Source organism: Nymphaea colorata, chromosome 6, assembly GCF_008831285.2.
Source record: "Nymphaea colorata isolate Beijing-Zhang1983 chromosome 6, ASM883128v2, whole genome shotgun sequence".
Lineage (NCBI taxonomy): Eukaryota > Viridiplantae > Streptophyta > Magnoliopsida > Nymphaeales > Nymphaeaceae > Nymphaea > Nymphaea colorata.
In genome coordinates this window covers 23,563,988-23,582,647 of record NC_045143.1, presented here as the reverse complement: position 1 = coordinate 23,582,647, position 18,660 = coordinate 23,563,988, and the positions used below count along the sequence as shown (strand labels likewise).

Sequence of the window (18,660 nt, the reverse complement as noted above, 5' to 3'; positions counted from 1 at the left end):
GGACTAAAGGCAACCGAGGAGGTTGACAAGGGATTTAGTGCTCTTGCAGATGGCAAGGGTGGAGATGCAACGGCTCTAAGTCAAGAAGAGAAGATGAACAATCGGCACGTGGGCAAGGTTAACACTGAAGGAGGCCAAGGATATAGGCTTATCCATGGTCTAGGTGAAGTCCACCCTGGTGTCGAGTCTATTACAGGCAGGCTAGGGTGAAGGAGGCCAAGGAGATAGGCTTATCCCCGGTCTAGGTCAAGTCCATCCTAGTGTCGAGTCTATTAGAGGTAGACTAGGGCGAACCTAGGCAGGTTACTCGGCTGAACCAATGCCCAACCACTTGGGTGGGGGAGGCCGAGCTTATCCACCTGAACACCTGATTTTGGGCGGCACCCAGACACGTTCCCACTCGGCCGCACCAAACCAGAGGCTCTTTGAACTATTGACCGAGACGATTTGTCATTTGTGTCTAGTTTTAAATTCCAGCACTTTGCTTTTGCTTTTATTTCAAGTGTAGTGAACCGGTTCGGCCTAATTGTGAACCGAGTCACTTAGGTAGTACTTAAACTTTATAATTAAGGTTTTTTGGATTATGCTTAATGGGAATTGAAGTTTGATTTCCGCCACTTTCTCTCTCTTCTCCCCGCGCCACTCCTCACCACTCGTCTTTCCCAACTCGCCAGCGGCAAAAGGTCTTCTCCCTCACGTGTTTCTCCAAACCGACGGTCACTTCCTCTCCCTTCATCGTTTTCTTGGTCTTCTCCTCACCCACTCGACCGACGGATTGGCGGCTGAAAGATCCACGGTGTGCTCCAGCGTCCCGCTGCTCCAACAGTCCACGAATACCCCTCTTTCACTTACGGCAATCAAGGTGCATTCTTTCCCAATCCCAAGGAAAGTTTAGAGGCCAGATCTACCCTTAGGAAGGCTGCAATCCGACTAGGCGACTAGAAAGGTTGCAGCAATCGACTTCACGTAAAGCAAATTCAGGTTAGTAAGATGGGTTTTGGGCTAAAATTGTGTAACGTCGTTGGGCTGATTTGGAATTGGGTTCGGCCAAAGATTGGCGTTCATTCCATCGGTGTAAACTCGCAAGTTTGAGCGACTTTTCCACGGTGGAAACCAGTTTTAAATCCGTTCTTATGAGTCAGAAGGAAAACCCATTGTCTCCCGTGCTATTTCCCAAAGATTCAACCACGTTTCACCGGCAAATCTATTCCAAAAGGCCATGGTTGAAGCCTCGGTTTCAGCCTTCTAGCTCGCCGGAAAAAAACAAGAAAAAGAATACAAAATCTGTGAAAAAGGGCGTCAAATCAGCAAGAAGCACTTCAAAGAAGGATCGCCCAAAGATAAGAATTGATTAGTGAGTTCCAGCGGCTTCAAGAGTGATATCGATGGAGTTCTAGGGTTCGGTCGGAATTCACAAACTTTCGGCGACCGCAGCTCATTTCCTGGCAAACATTTGGTTGGATCCTGCGTATGGACCAGAATACCTTTGGCTATCGTTAAGATTATTCAACAAATCCAAAGGCAGAATCGGTAGTAGTGGACTAAGTTGGGGGATCGCCTAGGGTTTCCTAAAACTAGCCATTGGTGCACATTTAGTAATTTTTGGCCATCCTCCTCCAAAGATGGTAATTTCATGTAGGGGGATTATCGAAAGAAAAGAGAGAGACTCAAGCATGATTTATCCTCTTTCCATTAACTTGCCCTTGAAGGTGAAACAACAATGGCTAATGCTATATTGCAAGTGATACCTGTGTTTGCATCCCTTGTACCAGTTTTAAGTTCCAAGTCCTCTTCCCATCGTCTTTGCTGTAGACGCGATACAATAGTCGTGAAGACTATGCTGCAACTGCTACCCATGTCTGCATCCCTTGTACCAGTGTTGCCACCAAGTGGATGTAAGTTTCAGACCTTCATTGATTATCTTACCAGAAGAAGAAAAGATAGAAGCAGAGAATTCATGGTTCGTTCTGAGCAGAGTGACACCCAGTTCGAGATTGATCGAGTGAAGGCCAAAGAGGCTCTAAAGGACCTCGATCAACAACTTTTGAACTTGTCCCAGAGACAAAGTCCAAAAACCAGGTTCCTTTCTTCAATACGTACTCTCTCTCTCTCTCTTCCTTTTTTTTTTCTTTTATCGGTGTTTAGACGTCCCACATATATGAGAACACTTTCTGAATAATTGACGGCATCAAAATCCAATTTTTTTATGGATAAATTGGCACGAAGATAGACCAACCTTAATTTCTAGTTGCTCTCCCCAGTAGTAGATTGTGGGTGCGAGTTGGAATGTGGATGTCTCCAACGTGTTTGTGGAATTTCTCAGCTCACCATCTGCCCTCCACGAGGATGTTGACGGTGGCAACAAGCCTCCCCTGCTCGGTATCCTCCACAACACAAATGACGTGATCGTCGCTGAGAGCCTCGATCTCCATGAAGCGGGAGCGAAACTCATCGAGGGAGATGGGAGGGCAGATGGTGAGCTGACAAAGGAGGCTGATGAAGCCCTTTTTGTAGTTAGAGATCTCCAGCCTCCTCACAAGGAACCTCGATTCTGCACCTTCCTCCATTCCTCTCAGAGAAATATATATATATATATATATATTGTCACCTCCTGCTCTAGGAGGTGAGGAGAAAACAGTAACTTTCTTGCAGAATTCACAGTCTAACAATCAGTAGGATAAAATTTCACATTTAAAACTGATAATATCACTTCGAAATGAAGTATAACGACTACTTTGTACATGATATGCAATGCATACCCAATAAACATGGATCTAAGCCCTACCTATTACACTGGGAATTCAGAAATACTATTTTGCTGAGCTGAAAAAGAGAAAATACAAAAGAATGAGTCCTGTTGACTCAATGAGCAGGACACTGTAAGATCCTAACAATTGAAAGCAAATACACGACATCAACAATGAAAATATAACACTACATAAACAACTTTCAAGCATGTCTCTTAGAATTGTTGAAAGCTTAGAACTTGTAAAATTGTCTGCGATTGGATTTTGAACTTTCTCATAGCAATCTCTTACTTAAGTTCGCTTTGTCGCCTCAAGAGAGACTTGCTCTCCACTTGCGGTCCAACACTTGACGGACTTGCTCCTTTGTGGAATCTTGCGACTAGGGACCATCCTTCCTTTTATTTTCTTTATTTTTTTTTATAGAGGACTTGATCCTCGCCCCTTGCAGGCTATGCCCCTTGTGGGCTATCATTGGTCATGGTCCTAAGGCAGCCCTTGCGGGCCTGCGGCCACTCACGATAGCAACTTGCTGAAGAATTTTATTAACATTCTAATAAATTGTCTTCTCATTACAACTGTTTGCTTTCATATATTGACTACTAATAATTCTCAAATAGATGCTTTAAAGTTTAAACAACTTCAACTATCTATGACATCTTAATTTAAATCTGTTTAACATATAACTTAACGAATCATGGTTAAGCAAGAGGCCCAACATGCTCCATCTGCTATATTTAAAAATTTCCTAAATAGCCCTTTTAGAAAACTAACGAGCGTAACAATTCTTCCCCCCTCTAAGAAATTTCGTCCTCAAAATTTTACCTACCTCTTGAGGAACAAGTAAGGATATCTAGATCTCTAAGGATATCTAGATCTCATGTCATCTTCTCGTTCCCAGGCAGCATCCTATTTTGACATATTGGTTCACTGTACTTTTACAAGTGCATTTCTTCCCAAATTATGAAGTCCTGTTCTAAAATTCCTATTGGCCTCACTGCATATGTCAAGTCCTCATTTGGTTGTAGTGGTTGTTCTTTAAGAATATGAGAAGGATCAAAAGCACGTTTTCTTAACATTGATACATGGAAAACATTAGGGACTCTAGATAGTTTAGTAGTCAACTGAAGTCGATATGCTACATTCCCGATTCTTTCTAGGATTTTGTATGGCCCCAATATACCGTGGATTGAGTTTAGCACCCATTCCAAATCTAGCTACAACTTTCCAAAGCAACACCTTGAGAAATATTTTGTCTCTTACTTCAAATTGAGGGTCTCTCCATTGATTATCTGCGCAACTCTTGGCCCGATCCTGAGCTGCCTTCATATTTTGCTTGATCAACTTGACTTTATCTGTAGTTATCTATACCAGTTCTGAACCTAAAGGTTTTCTCTCACCTACTTCATCCCAACATACTGGTGTCCTGCATTTTCTGTCATAAAGTACTTCATAAGGTGTCATCCCAATACTCAACTGATAGCTATTGTTATATGCAAATTCCACAAGATGTAAATGCACATCCCGTAAGCCTTGAAACTCTAAAACACAAGCACGTAATATATTCTCTAAGTGTTTGAATCATTCTTTGTTTGAATCATTCTTTCAGTTTGCCCATTTGTTTGTGGATGGAAGACTGTATTGAGTCTCAATCTAGTTCCTATAACCGAATGCAAACTACGCCAGTATTTGGAAGTGAAGCGAGGATCTTGCTGAAGTATTTTATTAACATTCTAATAAATTGTCTTCTCATTACAATTGTTTGCTATCATATATAACAGCCTTTGTAAATAATTCTTATAAATCTCAAATAGATGCTTTAAAGTTTAAACAACTTCAAATAACTATGACATCTTAATTTAAATCTGTTTAACGTTAAGCAAGAGGCCTAACATGCTCCATCTGCTATATTTATATATTTCATGATATGTACATCAAATAATTAAATAGCTCATAAACAAACATTACAATTCAGCTGTGCTAACAATCTATTGCAGGTCTAAATATAACAACGCATGCAATTTCGAACTAAATAAATCAGAAATATGTATTTTAAATGTACCATACTAAAATCTGCTCATCAAAAAATTAAACAATGTTCAATATGTTCTCCAGGCACGTCCTTGGGTGCGGCGTCATGATCCAGCCCACCTAAACAAATAAATAACATACTCAGTTATTATCCTCGATTAAAGGTCTTCACCCAATCCTCTTACCACCAACTATAACCCTTAACTATGCTGGCCAATCTTCCCATAACCCATATTCACCTACTATTAACCCAGCACATAAAAGATTATGAAAGCCCCTTCTTATCATCAATTTAACTCTAATTTAAGACCCAACAAGGAACCGTACAGCTGCAGCCTTATCTGAAGATAACACAGAACTAAAATTTCTCTCTTTTGCCAACATTCTGTACTCAAAACTCCTTTCCTAGCCAACAATACCTGAACACATAAAAACAACCTTCAAAGATTCAACCGTGCGACCCATCTAGCCCTCCATAAACAAGAAATATCACATTCATGATGAATTTCATGCTAAATATCTGATCAAAACGTGATTCTCTATCACAAAATAACAACGTAGAGATTCAATCTTCTAATCTAACAAGAAATTTTAAGAAATGATTGAAGAAGAAACTGAAATTTGGTGTTTTACCTTCTCTACTGTTCTTCTCTTCCTCTATTTCTCAATCTCTCGTTTGCTCTCTTCCGCCCTTGCCTCTTCTCACTCGTTCTCCCTCTTTCTCTCTTCCCTTGTCTGGCTCTTTCCCTCCCGTTCTCTCCCTTTCTCGTTCTCTCAAACTCTTCTCTCTGTTTTTCTTTAAACGGAAGAAGGAAAGAGGTGGTAGGGCTCATTAAACCCTTCCTGCTCACCAATGTTTCAAAATTGACCTATCTTAATCAAAAAGTTTTCAAACTTTGGTTTTAAAATTTCCTAAACAGCCCTTTCAAAAAACATAGGGAGTAACATATATATTAGGGGGCGTTTGTTTATTTACCTTGATTTGGATGTAAAATTCCACCAGGGGGCCGTTTGATGGCCTGGAAATCTGGAATTGGAAATATATTTCTGGAAATATATTTCCTGAAAAAAAGGAATGAGAAAAATCTTTATTATTCTCATTTTTGATGTGTGTGTGATAACTGAGAAATATATTTCCAGAAATATATTTCCTAGTTTGATGAAAAAGAAATATATTTCCAGATTTACATAATGAAGAAAAAATTGCAGAACATGAAAAGCTTCAAACCTTCTTTTTATTTCCACAAAATACATAGCTGCTGAGAATATAATAGAACCAATAATTGCAAACAAGTAAAGCAGGAAAAAAAGCTGATGGGGAGGAGGCTGAAGAGGAAGAGTGCAGGAACAAACATATGAATGGAAGATGAAATGCATCACTATCCCAATCTAACCATCCTAAGACACTAAAACATCAACAAAAACGAACAATTTTTTAAAAGCAAATGAAATGCATGCCAGAACTTCTGCTGCGTTGCTAAGCATCCACGAGTACATAACAACAAGAATTGTATCCGCCAAAAGTGAGCGGCTCTAGGGCTTCAGGCGAACCTGTGCCATCGATCAAGGTCGGTGGAGAGCGTTCTACTGTCGGATTGCAAGATCCTCAGCAACGGCTACCCACAGAGGAAGAGGGAGACCGAAAAAGAGCAAGAGAGAGATAGAAGGGTTGGGATAGTGGGGGAGAGGCTGCTTGTTCATATTCTCGCGCACAACTTGTTTGATGAACAGCAGAGCACAACCTACAAGTCTGACAACCCTTGGTCGAGTGGAGCATTAAACGAAACGAAAAGCAAAAATATTAGGCGTTAACCCAAACCAAAAGCAAGGGAGAGACGGAGGGAGAACTGACTCGACGCTACAAGCTACCGTCTGGCTGGAGTAGGAGAAGGCCGGGGCCAAGGGTTGAGAAGGGGAGAGAGAGAGGGAGAGAGAAAGAGAGTCAAGGGAAGGGGACTGGTACCTGCGTAGACCGAATGGGCAGAGAAGAGCAAGGTACAGGAATCTGAATGTGCGAGGGAGACGACGACGACGAAGAGGCAGCGGCAGCGGCTGCGGCTGCATGAGGAACTCGCGGCTGCGGCTGCGTGAGGAACTCGCGGCAGCAGGACCTGCGGCTGCGTGAGGACGAAGAGGGCTGCCGCTGCGTGAGGAACTCCCGGCAGCAGGAAGGAAGAGGAGAACCTGCAAGCAGCTCGAGCGTGCCCTAGCGGTCCAAAAAAAAAATCCGAAAATATATTTCCACCTCGCCGGTGGAAATATGTTTTCGGAAAAATATTTTCAAAATCGAATAAATATTTCCGTGTTACAAACGCGAAAATATTTTGAAAATTTGAAAAATCTTTGTGGGTGAATAGTGAATTTGCAGGGCATCAAACGCAAGGATGGAAAACCTGAAATTTCAATTTTGGAGAAATTTATTGGTAAGTGAAGGAATAAAAGAAAAACAAATAAAATAACTAACTACAAAAACCAAGTTGAGCATTACACAGTCAAGCCAGTGCACCAAACTAGTGTCCAACAAAAAAAAGAGGTCACCCAAAAAGTAACCATATGATGCAATATGTTTATCATATGATCACACAATATGTTTTATCATATGATATATATGATGCAACATACAACATATGTGTACATACTACTAAACATGCTAAGAACAGCAGAAGCAACAAGAGGCACATGTTCTCAGCTCTTGCATACACCATACACGTTCTCACCTTTTTGTCTTTGTTTGTGGAATTTGAAGGATTCTATTTCCTGTCCATAGCTTTCACTTCATGAATGGACCCAGCAAGTTCAGGAGATGTCGAACATAAATGATTTAGGGATATGGCTTTCAGGGACAAAGACTTCGAGAATGTCATAGACGGTTATTCTAAAATGCCTACATTTCCTTCACTTATAAATAATGCAAGAAACATGTTCTTATTGTAACCACGAATATAAGAAACACAAAGAAACTACGAATGCAATAAACATGTTCCGACGCAGTTCACATACATCATATGATCCTACGTCTGCTTGTTTAAAACTATCTAGATATTGGTTTCTTAAATAGTTGGTCACTATCATAGATTGGCTTTCTTTTCTTTCCTGTATGATGGTTTCTACATAGGTTTGGGTTTGGTGTATAGCAAACTTTACTGGTTTGGTCATTATTTCTGGTTTTAAAAATTTTTGGTTCAGATTTGTATTTCTGAATCTGTGTTCTCTAGGTTTAACTGGAATGCTTGTTTCAATGGTTTCGATTTTTACTGTGTTTGTTTGGTTGATAATTCTATTCTCTATTGGTTTTTCTATTCTTTATCTTTTGCTAGTTTATTTTTCTAGGCTATTAAGTCTCTTATAACATTCTTTAGACTTTCTATATATGCTTTTAAGTTTAGAATTTCAATTTTCAGCATCTGCAATATCACATCATAAACTGTTATTTCGAGATAATAAACCAGCAAAGACATTTTTAGTTGATTTAATCACTTCGATAGTAAAATCAAACAATCTTATGTCATTGACCAATATACGTATTTCTTTTTTCACAGTAGAGTTTTCTAATTTTGAATTCAACCAATATTTTACTTGGGTATTGTCAGTCCTTACCTTGAATTTTGTATACACTACATAGATCTCGAAATGAAGGATAGAATAATATAGTGCCAGTAATTTTTTTTTGTTTATTTTTCATTTCGACTCATTTTTTTTTTGAAACTATCAGAATGTAGATCCATAATTATTTTCAAAAACATCTGATTCAATTATCCACTCAAATGGTTTGTTTTCATTTGGGAATTCTAATTTAGGCAAATTTTTGCAAGCCAATTGGATTTTCTTTATATTCTGCTGGTCTTCTTTGTTCCAATAGTATTATTTGTCTTTCTTTAATTTTTCTTGTAGGGGTTTGCAGTAATTGGCTAGGTGTAGGATATATTCCCGTACTTGGTTTACTAATCCTAGAAAGGATTGCAACTAGTTCTTCAGTCTGTGCTATCTTTTGTACTATATGTGTTTGCATCTTTATTCATGCCTTGTCTATTTCGATTCCTAGGAATTCTATTTGTTTTTTACATATAATTGCTTTATTTTGACTTAAGGCTATTCCTGCCTTTTGTACATAGCCAATAAATTCTTCAAGTAGTTTGTAGTGGTCTTCCGCACTGTGACTAGATAGCAGTATATCATATCACACACACACACACACACACACATATATATATATATATATATATATATATATATATATATATATATATATATATATATATATTACACAATTGCGCAATCCTTGGAATTGTTTATCCATAAAATTATGAAATCTTCTAGGTACATTTTTATACCCAAAAGGTAATACATTTCATTCATAAAATTTGTTGGGTACAGTAAAGGTTGTAAACTTTTTACTTCCTTCATCTAATTTTAAGTAATAAAATCCACTTTTACAATCAAATTTACTAAAATATTGATATCCAGCTATTTGTTTTAGTTTGAGAATTTTATTAGGTATCGGATAATTATATATTTTTGTCTTGGCACTTAGATTTCTGTAATCGATTACCATTCTAGTTTTCTCTCTTTTTTGTTCACTATGTTTGTTTACTATAAATGCCGGGCTACTATGTTTCAAGTTCGAGGGTTGTATGTATCCTTCATCAAGTAATTCTTTGATATGTTTATCAAACTCATGCAAATCTTCAGGTACATATACTATCTGTGGTGATTAATTCAATGGTTGCTTTGGTCTGGTGCCTTTTCCAGAATTGTAATGGGTTTTCTGAATAAAGCCGTAGTAATCTTTTTCCAATATTATGTAATTCATTTATTTCATATATTTGTAGTGTGATAGTATTTATTTTTGCTCTAGTTAATTTTTGAGTAATATTATTATTTCCTTTAATCCATGCTACTTGTCTTCTTTCATTGTTTCTTACAATGAGTGCATTTATCTTTTCTCCACATGGTGTAGTAAGTAAGTATAAAACATTTTTCGGTTATCTCTATTGGAAGATAGTTATTTAGAAATGATCTTCCAAGTATGATATCTTTTCCCTCAAGTTCAAAGGCGTAGATACGTGAAATTTTAATTATTTTTTTCCAAATTTGTATGGTTATATTTTCTGCTTTGTATTTTATAATATCCTTTGTTATGTTAAATCTTTTTACTTCTAAAGGGTTTTGTAATTCTTGCCAGCAATGGTAAACAATTTTTCTTACATAGACTTATTTGTGCTCCAGTATCTATGTATGATGTGTAATACCTATTATTATATCCTCGTTGGATGACTTTTATTAAGATGTAAATAAATTTATCTTTAATGATATTCATAGGGGGTTTATTCATCATTATCTGACATAGGTGTGTGGTTGAAAAGACAATAACTTTGTCCTACAGTTCGAGTTGATAGTATTCTATCATTGCTAGCCTACAGGTTTTTTTAAACGGATAGTATCTTCTAGTGATTAGTTTCTTTTCTAATCTTCCTACGAATTTATTTATTAGATAGTATGTCAGGAAATGTTTTACTATTTGGTTTTTATATTGTCTCCTACATTTGTTTTGAAATGTTTTTACACTAGTTCTTGGAAAACATTCGTCTTCATCATATTCATTGTAATGCTCAGCATATGCAAGTCGGGTCAGGTCAGGTCCAGACCCGGACCCAAGCTCCACCCGCGTGTGAGCCCGACGCCCTTTTCTCCCTCGTCTTCTTCTCAGACCCCCTCCCCTCTGTTGCCTCTCGTGCCAGCGCAAGGAAGAAGAAGAAGACAGAGGTGCTTGGCGGCGACAAGAACGGCGGCCGTGGTGCTCAGGTGAGACTTCTGACTTCACTCCGCCTCCTCCTTCCTCTTCTTTCTTCACCTCCTCCCTCCTGCGCAGCCTCCTCTCCTCTTCGTCGGTGCCCTCCCTCTGCTCGCACGGTTTCTTTTTTTCCTCTCCCACTCTGCTCGAGCTCTCACTCCCTCACTCACGTTCACTTTCCCTCAACCAAACATTGTTCTCCTGTCCTCTCTGTCTGCCTCTCCCTCTCTACACATTCTCGTCTCTCCCACTCTCTCTCCTCTGTCCACCTTCCTCTGTGAGCGCCTCTCCCTGCCCACACACTCCATACTTGAGCTCTCTCTCCCCATTTTCTATTTGTTTTTCCCCATTTCCCCAGCCGAGCACTCTTCCTCACTGATTTTATCACTGTTTGATCGGATTTCAGTTTGGGGGACGTGTTCTTTTCCTCGTAACAGCGATTAGATGGTGTTGGTGGTGGCAGCATTGCACGATTTTTACCGCTTGGGGATCAATTGAACGCTTGAGGTGGCTGTCGAGATGATTGCAGCAGTCTAGGCTCTAATTTCTGGGTGAGCGAGGCTTAACCAAGCCTAAATCAACTATTATTTTCTATTAGAGCATGTATAATTATTGTTTAAGCATGCTAGAATTTAGAATTTGATGATTAGGGATGCATGTTAGCGATTTTGTTTTTTGGGGAAAGTTTAGGATTATGTTGGAGAAGTGATAATTCATGTATATATTGATCTTTTAAGCAAGAAGTGTTGATTTTCGAAGTAATAGGAAAGTATGGTAGAGATTGTGATGTTGTGGGAAAGATTTAGAACCGTCTTAGTGAGCACGTGACACATGTTTTTGTGAACGGGTGTATCTTGGAGTTATTTGAGAAAAGTATACATAAATTGGATATGACTATGAGGTTGATGCCTCGACTAAAGAAAGCAAATGAGGATTGAGTTGTGATGGATTGATCGAAACAGTGAATGTTGACGTTTGGTGGCAATGTCAAGTAGTTAGGAGGAGGCCTATTGGAGGGCTTGTAGGTCGACACTACCTGTCGACACCTTCTTGAGGCGATGACATATGTCTAAATGATTTTCTTTTATATTTGTATGCATTGTGAAGCTAACTAGTAGAAATCTTATCTTTTGGTTATGTTTGCAGGTACACCGGGTACGTCCCGTAGACCTTGAGCGACCAGTTTTGAAGCTTGAGGCATTTTGAAGAGTTTTATGGGCACGCGACAAGTATGACAGCATTCCAGGCAAATCCCTGCCTGGGACAAATGTGTGAATGTGTGTTCCTAGGATTGTGAGATCCTAGGATTGTGTTGTGATTGATTGATTGTTCTGTGAGTGAATGTGTGTATGCATGCAAATGAATTGATATATGATATGGTTTGTTTTGAAAAGCTATTAGAAGCTTATTTTAAAAATGTTACACATTTGCATGTGCATGCTAGAATTGATAATTGTTTAGGACACATGAGGTGGAGTATCGAGTCGAGTGTCTCTTCGACCACAATTGTGCATTATAAAGCGTCATAGAATGATAACTGCATACGGCAGCTATGAGCCAATCACAGTTCGAGACTACTCTCTATGGTTTGGCTAAGTTTTTCAAAGATATGATTAATGCGATAAAGGATGTGAATGTTTTGTTTTGTTGCATACACATTGTAGCGGGCAATGATGCAAATGAATGAAATGGAGGGTAGTTGTACCCATATTATTATGACATCTAGCCAAGACTGTTATTGATATGTGTAGCCCTTGTGTGGAGGCAATTGGAGGTGTAGGTGCACTCGTGAAGTGAACCAACCTCATGACATAGCCAATTGTTTTGTGATTGTGCAATTAAAATTATAAGAATGAAAGAATAAGAGATGAGAGGTCAGTGGGATGTGGCTATGTGTTTGGGAGTTGTCTCGCCTTCATCACTGGTCTCGCCTGTTCGGAGCGCAGGCCGTTCAAGGCCCTAGGGTACTGTTGTGTGATGTGCTTAGAGCGTTGGGCTCCCGCCTTTCCAACCTGGGTGTCCTAAGGAAGACTGAGTATCTCTCCTTGGAATTTACACATCCATAGATGAGTGCTCTACCGCTGCAGCGGGTAAATAGATTCATACTGTTCTGGGCCACCACGGGGGTTGTCTCTCGGCTATAGGTCGCCCGCGGTGTGCACGTGTCTGTGTTTACACCCATAAGAACTATCAATTCATTGAAATTAATGGAAATGAAATGTATGTGAATGGATGTATGTGATTGATGTGCATGTGAATGATGTGAATGAAAGGATATGTTTAAGCATGCCTTGCATGTGATTGTAATTGTGTTACTGTGGCCATTGAGTGACCTTTACATGTCGTGGTCTATGTTAGAGGCTTTCTTGGTAATTGATGTGACTATGCCCTGACACGACATGTTGATAGGTTGTTTTTATGATTGTTCTCATATTTGAGCCCTACCTAAGAGGGTTTGAAATTTTCCTGGCTTGTTGCCATACTGCGAAGGCTAAGCTTTCTGTTGTTTCATTTTTCAGGTTTTGGTGGACCAGGGGCAGCAGGTTGAGCAGATGACTTCACTCATTTATGAGCACATTCCATGATCTATTGATCACTCATTTATGAGCACATTCCATGATCTATTGATCCATTTTTCTGATAGTGAATAACCCTTATGACGTATGCTTTATCAAAATAACTAGCAATTTTTCTTGTATCTTAGAACATAAAAGAAACCTCCAGCCATTGTGTTCCCGTATTGGTTTTCCTTTAGCATTAATCTTTGATGGGTTGTTCTCTGAAACTAGCATTTTCATGGCTTACAAAACATGTATAAAATGAGATCGTTTACAAAAAAAGTAACAAGTATAATATGCAGTTCATCTGATTGTATCGAATTTATGTGAGAATAATTGTAGATCTTTGTCATTTCAAGCTGCCAGATGTTTAGTATGACGTTCTTTTAAATGGCTTTGTTCTCAGAGGCAGATATCAAGAAAAGAGAGCCAATTGCTGCTGGGCTGGAAACAGAAGATGTGCCAGATGTTTCAGGATCATATTTGGCATATATTGCTACCTTTCTGGTCGTAATAACTGTTCTTAATAATATAGCATTCAATATATTTATCAAACCATCTGTTGATAATAAAGGGCCTCCACCTGCTAGTGCTAGTGCCAAATTGTTCCAGGAGGAGATACGGCAGGTTCCAACATTGTAAAGCTAAGAATATGCTTGTCCATCAATCAAGGAGAAAGAGGATGCAATTTCGTTGCTTGATGTACCTACATTCTTTATGATGCTCATTAAGATGAGACAAGTCATGCATGGTTAGCATTAGGACAGATGGGTGTCTCCATAGCCATTTTATCCTAACCGTTCATCGAGTATGTGCCTTTGCGGTTTACACCTGCAATCCCATTGTAATTGGTTAATCATCTACAATCATGAAACTTTGTGGGGCTATTCGAAGCTTGGTTGGAGCTTTGTTTTTATGGGTTGTTCTCTCTCTCTCTCTCTCTCTCTCTCTCTGGGTGTGTGTGTGTGTGTTGTGATGGAACAGAGAGATGAGACCACAATGGCAGGGTCATGGAGGTCAGAGCTGCCAGAAGGATTGGAGAAATCTGGGGTTAATGGTGGCGTAATATCAATGAGGCGAGGACTAGAAATGGTGGTGGTGTACAAGCCGCTGATCAAGGGAGCTGTAAGTGCTAGTTCACTTATCCAGGTTATATTTGTGTTTGTCTTCATTGTGTAGGTCATCCTTCCTGGCTTAGCTGCGATTAGATTTAGTAGACGCTGCAGCAAAACTGGTGCCCGGTGGAATCATTTCAACGGTGGAAGTATCTTCCTCACCATCCTTCTTAAAGGGGTTGGGCTCTAAAGGCACCGTCTCTCCACTTTTGTTGCTATCTGCGAATTGGTGATCTTTAGGCATACATCTTCTAAGGTCAATACTGGTTATGTATAAAACCAGTACGTTTCAGACAAAAAAATATTAAATTAACAGAATATACTTTGTCTATACAAACAACCTAGAAATCAAGAACTTGGGAGAAAAACTCAAGAAAAGCCAGAAAATAAAAACATTTTCCTACAGGCTTCAAGCAGCCTGTGGAAGCCGATGACCATTGTCGATCGCAATGGGAGGAGAAAGCCATTATATGAAATGAAGATTTCTCATAAGATTCGGTTCAGATTTGACTGGAAGATCCCTATTGGTAACGAGTCCAAGCTTGCGTCGGATTTTGAAAAAAAAGAAAAAAGAAACAGAAGCTGCTTAGGTGTCTGACCAAAGTACTGTTGGACTCTAGAATAGATGCACAAGGTATGAGGCTTTTGTCTACTCCATGAATCTTCGTCATGGTCTGGAAAGGAAAATATGATGAACAAGATAAGGCACTGATGGGGCGAGGCTGGAGATTATGATGTCAATCCAAATGTTAGAGCCCACCATTGCAAGTGAGGCAAAGGTCAACTCTAGTTCAAATTTTTTGAACTGCCAATCCCATGTGCGTCTATATGGTTGTGTTTGATAACCTCTGATCTAAGATTGAAGGTTGCATCAAAAGATGTGTTTCTCAAGATCGTCAGTTTAAACAAATTGAGGATTTTGTAATGTTGATCTAAAATCCATTAAAAACCATGGATTTAAGGTCGGATGGGAGGGTGATCCATTTGAGATATTAGGAATCTCAGATCACTATGGATTTCAGATCCATGGTAAAACAAACACTCCTTATACAGCTTATAAGTATGTTAATAAATCCAATTGAGACCCCATATTCAACCGAACCAGATTTCAAAAAAATAAATGAAAAAAATTGATATTCGATTAGGATTCTGATTGGATTCAAATATAAAAAATGACATTCGATCGGATTTGGATACAAGGAAATATTGGCCTGATTCTGATTCAGATTATAATTTTGAATAAATATTTCATCTTTGATCCACACAACGATGATCAAATTCTTAATAAAAATAGACGAAATAAAAGGAAGAAGAAGAAGAAGAAGAAGAAGAAGAAGAATAGATTAAAGAGCAGGCTTAGAGGAAAGAGGAAGTGGGTTGAAGTACATGCCATTTGAGCTCCTTCTGAACGAAGCCACAAGGCTCGTAGAACCCTCTGGCCGCACTCCAGTATGACCTTGTAGCATCCAACGGATCTGCTGGGAACCCAACGTCTCGTCGGCCAAAGTCCCATCCCTCAGCCGGCCGAGTCGACGACGACGTCCTCGATGTCCCACCTTGCCCCCAGGACAAATAGCAATGCTAGTACATCATATTCAAACCGGAGGTATATCCGCTTTATGGATGTTCCCATGTTCGGATTCCATCTGATATGCTCTTTCCTGTGCTTGTTTCATGTATGTTATATAACAAGTTTGGATTCCAAGTTAGAATCAAATATGAGTGAAGAACGGTCTAATATACCATGTACAAATTTGAATCGCCGTTCGCAATTCAAATCTGATCCAAATATAAACTTACAAGCGAATCTGAATCCAAAGTTTAAACGGAATTCAAACCGCATTATGATATCTTAAAAACTGACATTCCAAATGAATGAATGGTAAATATATGATATGATATTTATTTTGAAACCAACTCTGGATCAAAATCAAACTCCGATCATATGTCATTTATTAAACCCAAATTCAAGCCATATTTTTTAATTGGATATGTCATATGTTGGTGATTCCAAAGATGGGGGATTACTAGGAGGAGGATCGGAGAGATGGGCATGCTCTATCCTCTTTCCGTCATCTTGTCCATGAAGGCGACAGTCAAGCACTACACGTGTCTCAATTCCTTACACCAGTTTCGAGTTCCAAATCATCTTCCCAACATCCTTGCTGCAAACGCGGTACATGAATCATGAAGGCTATGTTGGAACCTCTACATGTCTCTGCGTCCCTTATATTAGTGTCACCGCTAAGTTTGGAAGCTTCATAGGTTGTTTGGCCAGAAGAAGAGCGGAGGATTCACACTTAGAGCCGAACAGAGCGACACCCTGTTCGAGATTGATCCGACTCCATAACAAAGAGTCTTTACAGGAGCTCGATCAACAACTTTTGAGCTTGTCACAGAAACAAATTCTCAAAACTAGGTTCCTTTCTTCAGTTGGAACTCTCTCTCTCTCTCTCTCTGTTCCTTTTTTTTTCTTCATAGATGTTTTGATGTCTCTGTGTAACCAGTTCAATTTTTTTATAGGTCTACATTCAGCAATTTTAGGACATTTTATGACAAATTTACAATAAATTTCAAAGAATTTTGGCTTCAAACGCATCAGTTCCCCATAATTTTGATAAACTTTTCATCCGATTCGATCGTCAATTCTATTTGGAACTCATTTGGATCTGATTTCTGATGTTGGACCCAGGCCTAATCTCAGTCTAGGCATATTGCATAGTTTAAATCCAAATTCCGATTTCGATCCAATCCAAAAACTCATACACAAACCTCAAATCCCAATTCTTGATCTAAAACAACCTTTAGATCCAAATCTAAACTGTAGGATCAAAATCAGAGCCCTAGATCCAAAACTGACTTTCAGATCCAAACCCAGTTCCAAATTAGAATTTCCTATATGAACCTAGATCGAAATCTCAATTTTGTATTCATTTGATCCAAATTCGAAGATTTATCCAATTTAGATCATATCCAGATCCAAAATCTAAATTCCAGATCCATATCTTTGTCTAAATGCAAATTCTCAATCCTGATCCAAATCTAGTTCTAATTTCCATTTTTTTTTCTTAAGTACTCTAAAAACAAAATCAATTTTGGAATCCAAACACCCACATATATGACAAATCGCAATTTGGATACTGACAGCATCAAAATACAATTTCTTTCTAGGTAGATGTGCACGACTTTATTTTTCTATTTCTTTTGCCATCAAAGGAAATGTTGGGAGATTGGCAGATTGCCCCTTAATTCATTGACAAAAAATGACTTTTTCACAATTTTTTTTACTCATTTAAAAAGTTTTTTTTTTCATTTATTTTGGTGAGGGTAATTTGGTCATTTCACACCATGTTCACAAATTTTGTTTGTCCGTGCTACACTTTCCCCAGACAAATTATCATTGTGAAAAATAACGCGTAATTGGTTTCTAACCGTCTCACAAAACCAGCTTCGTTAAAATAGCATCAGAGCTGCTGTTACCAACACTTTTTGCACGCCAGAGTGTAGAGAATTATCATTGAAAATTGATATTTTCATTAATTTTCGGTCAATTCCTAGTTTGTCCGTGCTACACTTTCCCCAGACAAATTTATATTTTAGTTTATGGATTTGATTTTATATTTAGTATTATCATCCAAACAAGCATTAGTCTGAGCATGGCTCGCCACTTTTGACTTAATTCCAATAAATAACCCCAGAAGTCATATTCTTCATAATATATCATAGGCATAAATATCATTCTCGTGTTTTCTCAAATATTTTTTTTGGCAAAGTTGTTTTTTTTCCAAAAAAAATCTGAGTTTATTAAAAAATAAAAAATCAAAATGTTAGGTAAAAATACAATAAATGAAAATTTAATAATTATTTTATTGCATTTAGGAGGTGAGGTCAAGTGAAATACCTAAAACAAGAGGAAATAAAATGATGAAACAAAAGTTGAAACAAATAAAACTAGAAAATAAAAATGAAAAAATCATGATAAAATCACGTTAAAATTGTGATAATGATTTTTTAACGTTTTTTCAATATACAGCGATATTTTCTCCTTTTTCGTTTTCTTTAGTTTTTTTATTAAATAGCGATATTTTCGACAATACAGCGATATTTTTGGTTATGTTCTCTCTCTCTCTCTCTCTCTCTCTCTCGAGAGAGAGAGAGAGAGAGAGAGAGAGAGAGAGAAAAGGGAGGCATGCACACATGTTATAAGTAGCTAGCTAGCATGAATTTCTTCCTGATGACGTCAACAAGAATAAGAAGACATGCGTAAGACAGGCCTTCATTTCTTTTCCATGTGAAAATAAATTAAACAAACGAAAGAAAAGCAAGAAAACGTATGCATGATGTTTCAAAGATGGAAATTCATGAATTTGTCCTTTTGGACGAAGACAAACAGATGCACAGATACACGCGTCCCGTAGGTA

General features: G+C 38.5%; 2 protein-coding genes across 19 annotated transcripts in view; one reads left to right on the top strand and one right to left on the bottom strand.

The window, feature by feature from the left end:
• Positions 1-8,955, bottom strand: part of LOC116255925 (glucosamine 6-phosphate N-acetyltransferase) — a 59,970-nt gene extending 51,015 nt beyond the window's left edge. For 3 of the 7 annotated variants that reach the window (XM_050078471.1, XM_050078473.1, XM_050078470.1), the window contains exon 1: positions 6,739-8,953. The gene's annotated coding sequence lies outside the window, so the exon portion shown is untranslated. Of the gene's footprint in view, positions 1-2,600; positions 2,642-6,738 lie in introns of all 7 variants that reach the window. The other 4 variants (XM_050078476.1, XM_050078475.1, XM_050078477.1 and 1 more) reach the window with 3 other exon arrangements.
• On the top strand, positions 605-14,040 carry LOC116256126 (uncharacterized). 12 transcript variants are annotated; one of them, XR_007573723.1, is made up of 6 exons: positions 605-2,079; positions 10,389-10,577; positions 10,973-11,117; positions 11,713-11,795; positions 13,086-13,109; positions 13,537-14,040. XR_007573723.1 is itself a non-coding variant. In XM_050078466.1 (3 exons), the coding sequence occupies exons 1-3, from the start codon at positions 1,721-1,723 to the stop codon at positions 13,764-13,766; spliced, it is 630 nt and encodes a 209-aa protein (XP_049934423.1). In that variant the 5' UTR covers positions 605-1,720; the 3' UTR covers positions 13,767-14,040. The 12 variants fall into 12 exon arrangements, 3 of the variants coding, with proteins under 3 accessions (XP_049934423.1, XP_031488213.1, XP_031488214.1); XR_007573722.1 differs by having other exon boundaries at positions 13,531-14,040; XR_004173051.2 differs by having other exon boundaries at positions 605-981; positions 13,086-14,040.
• Positions 14,041-18,660: the final 4,620 nt, after the last annotated feature.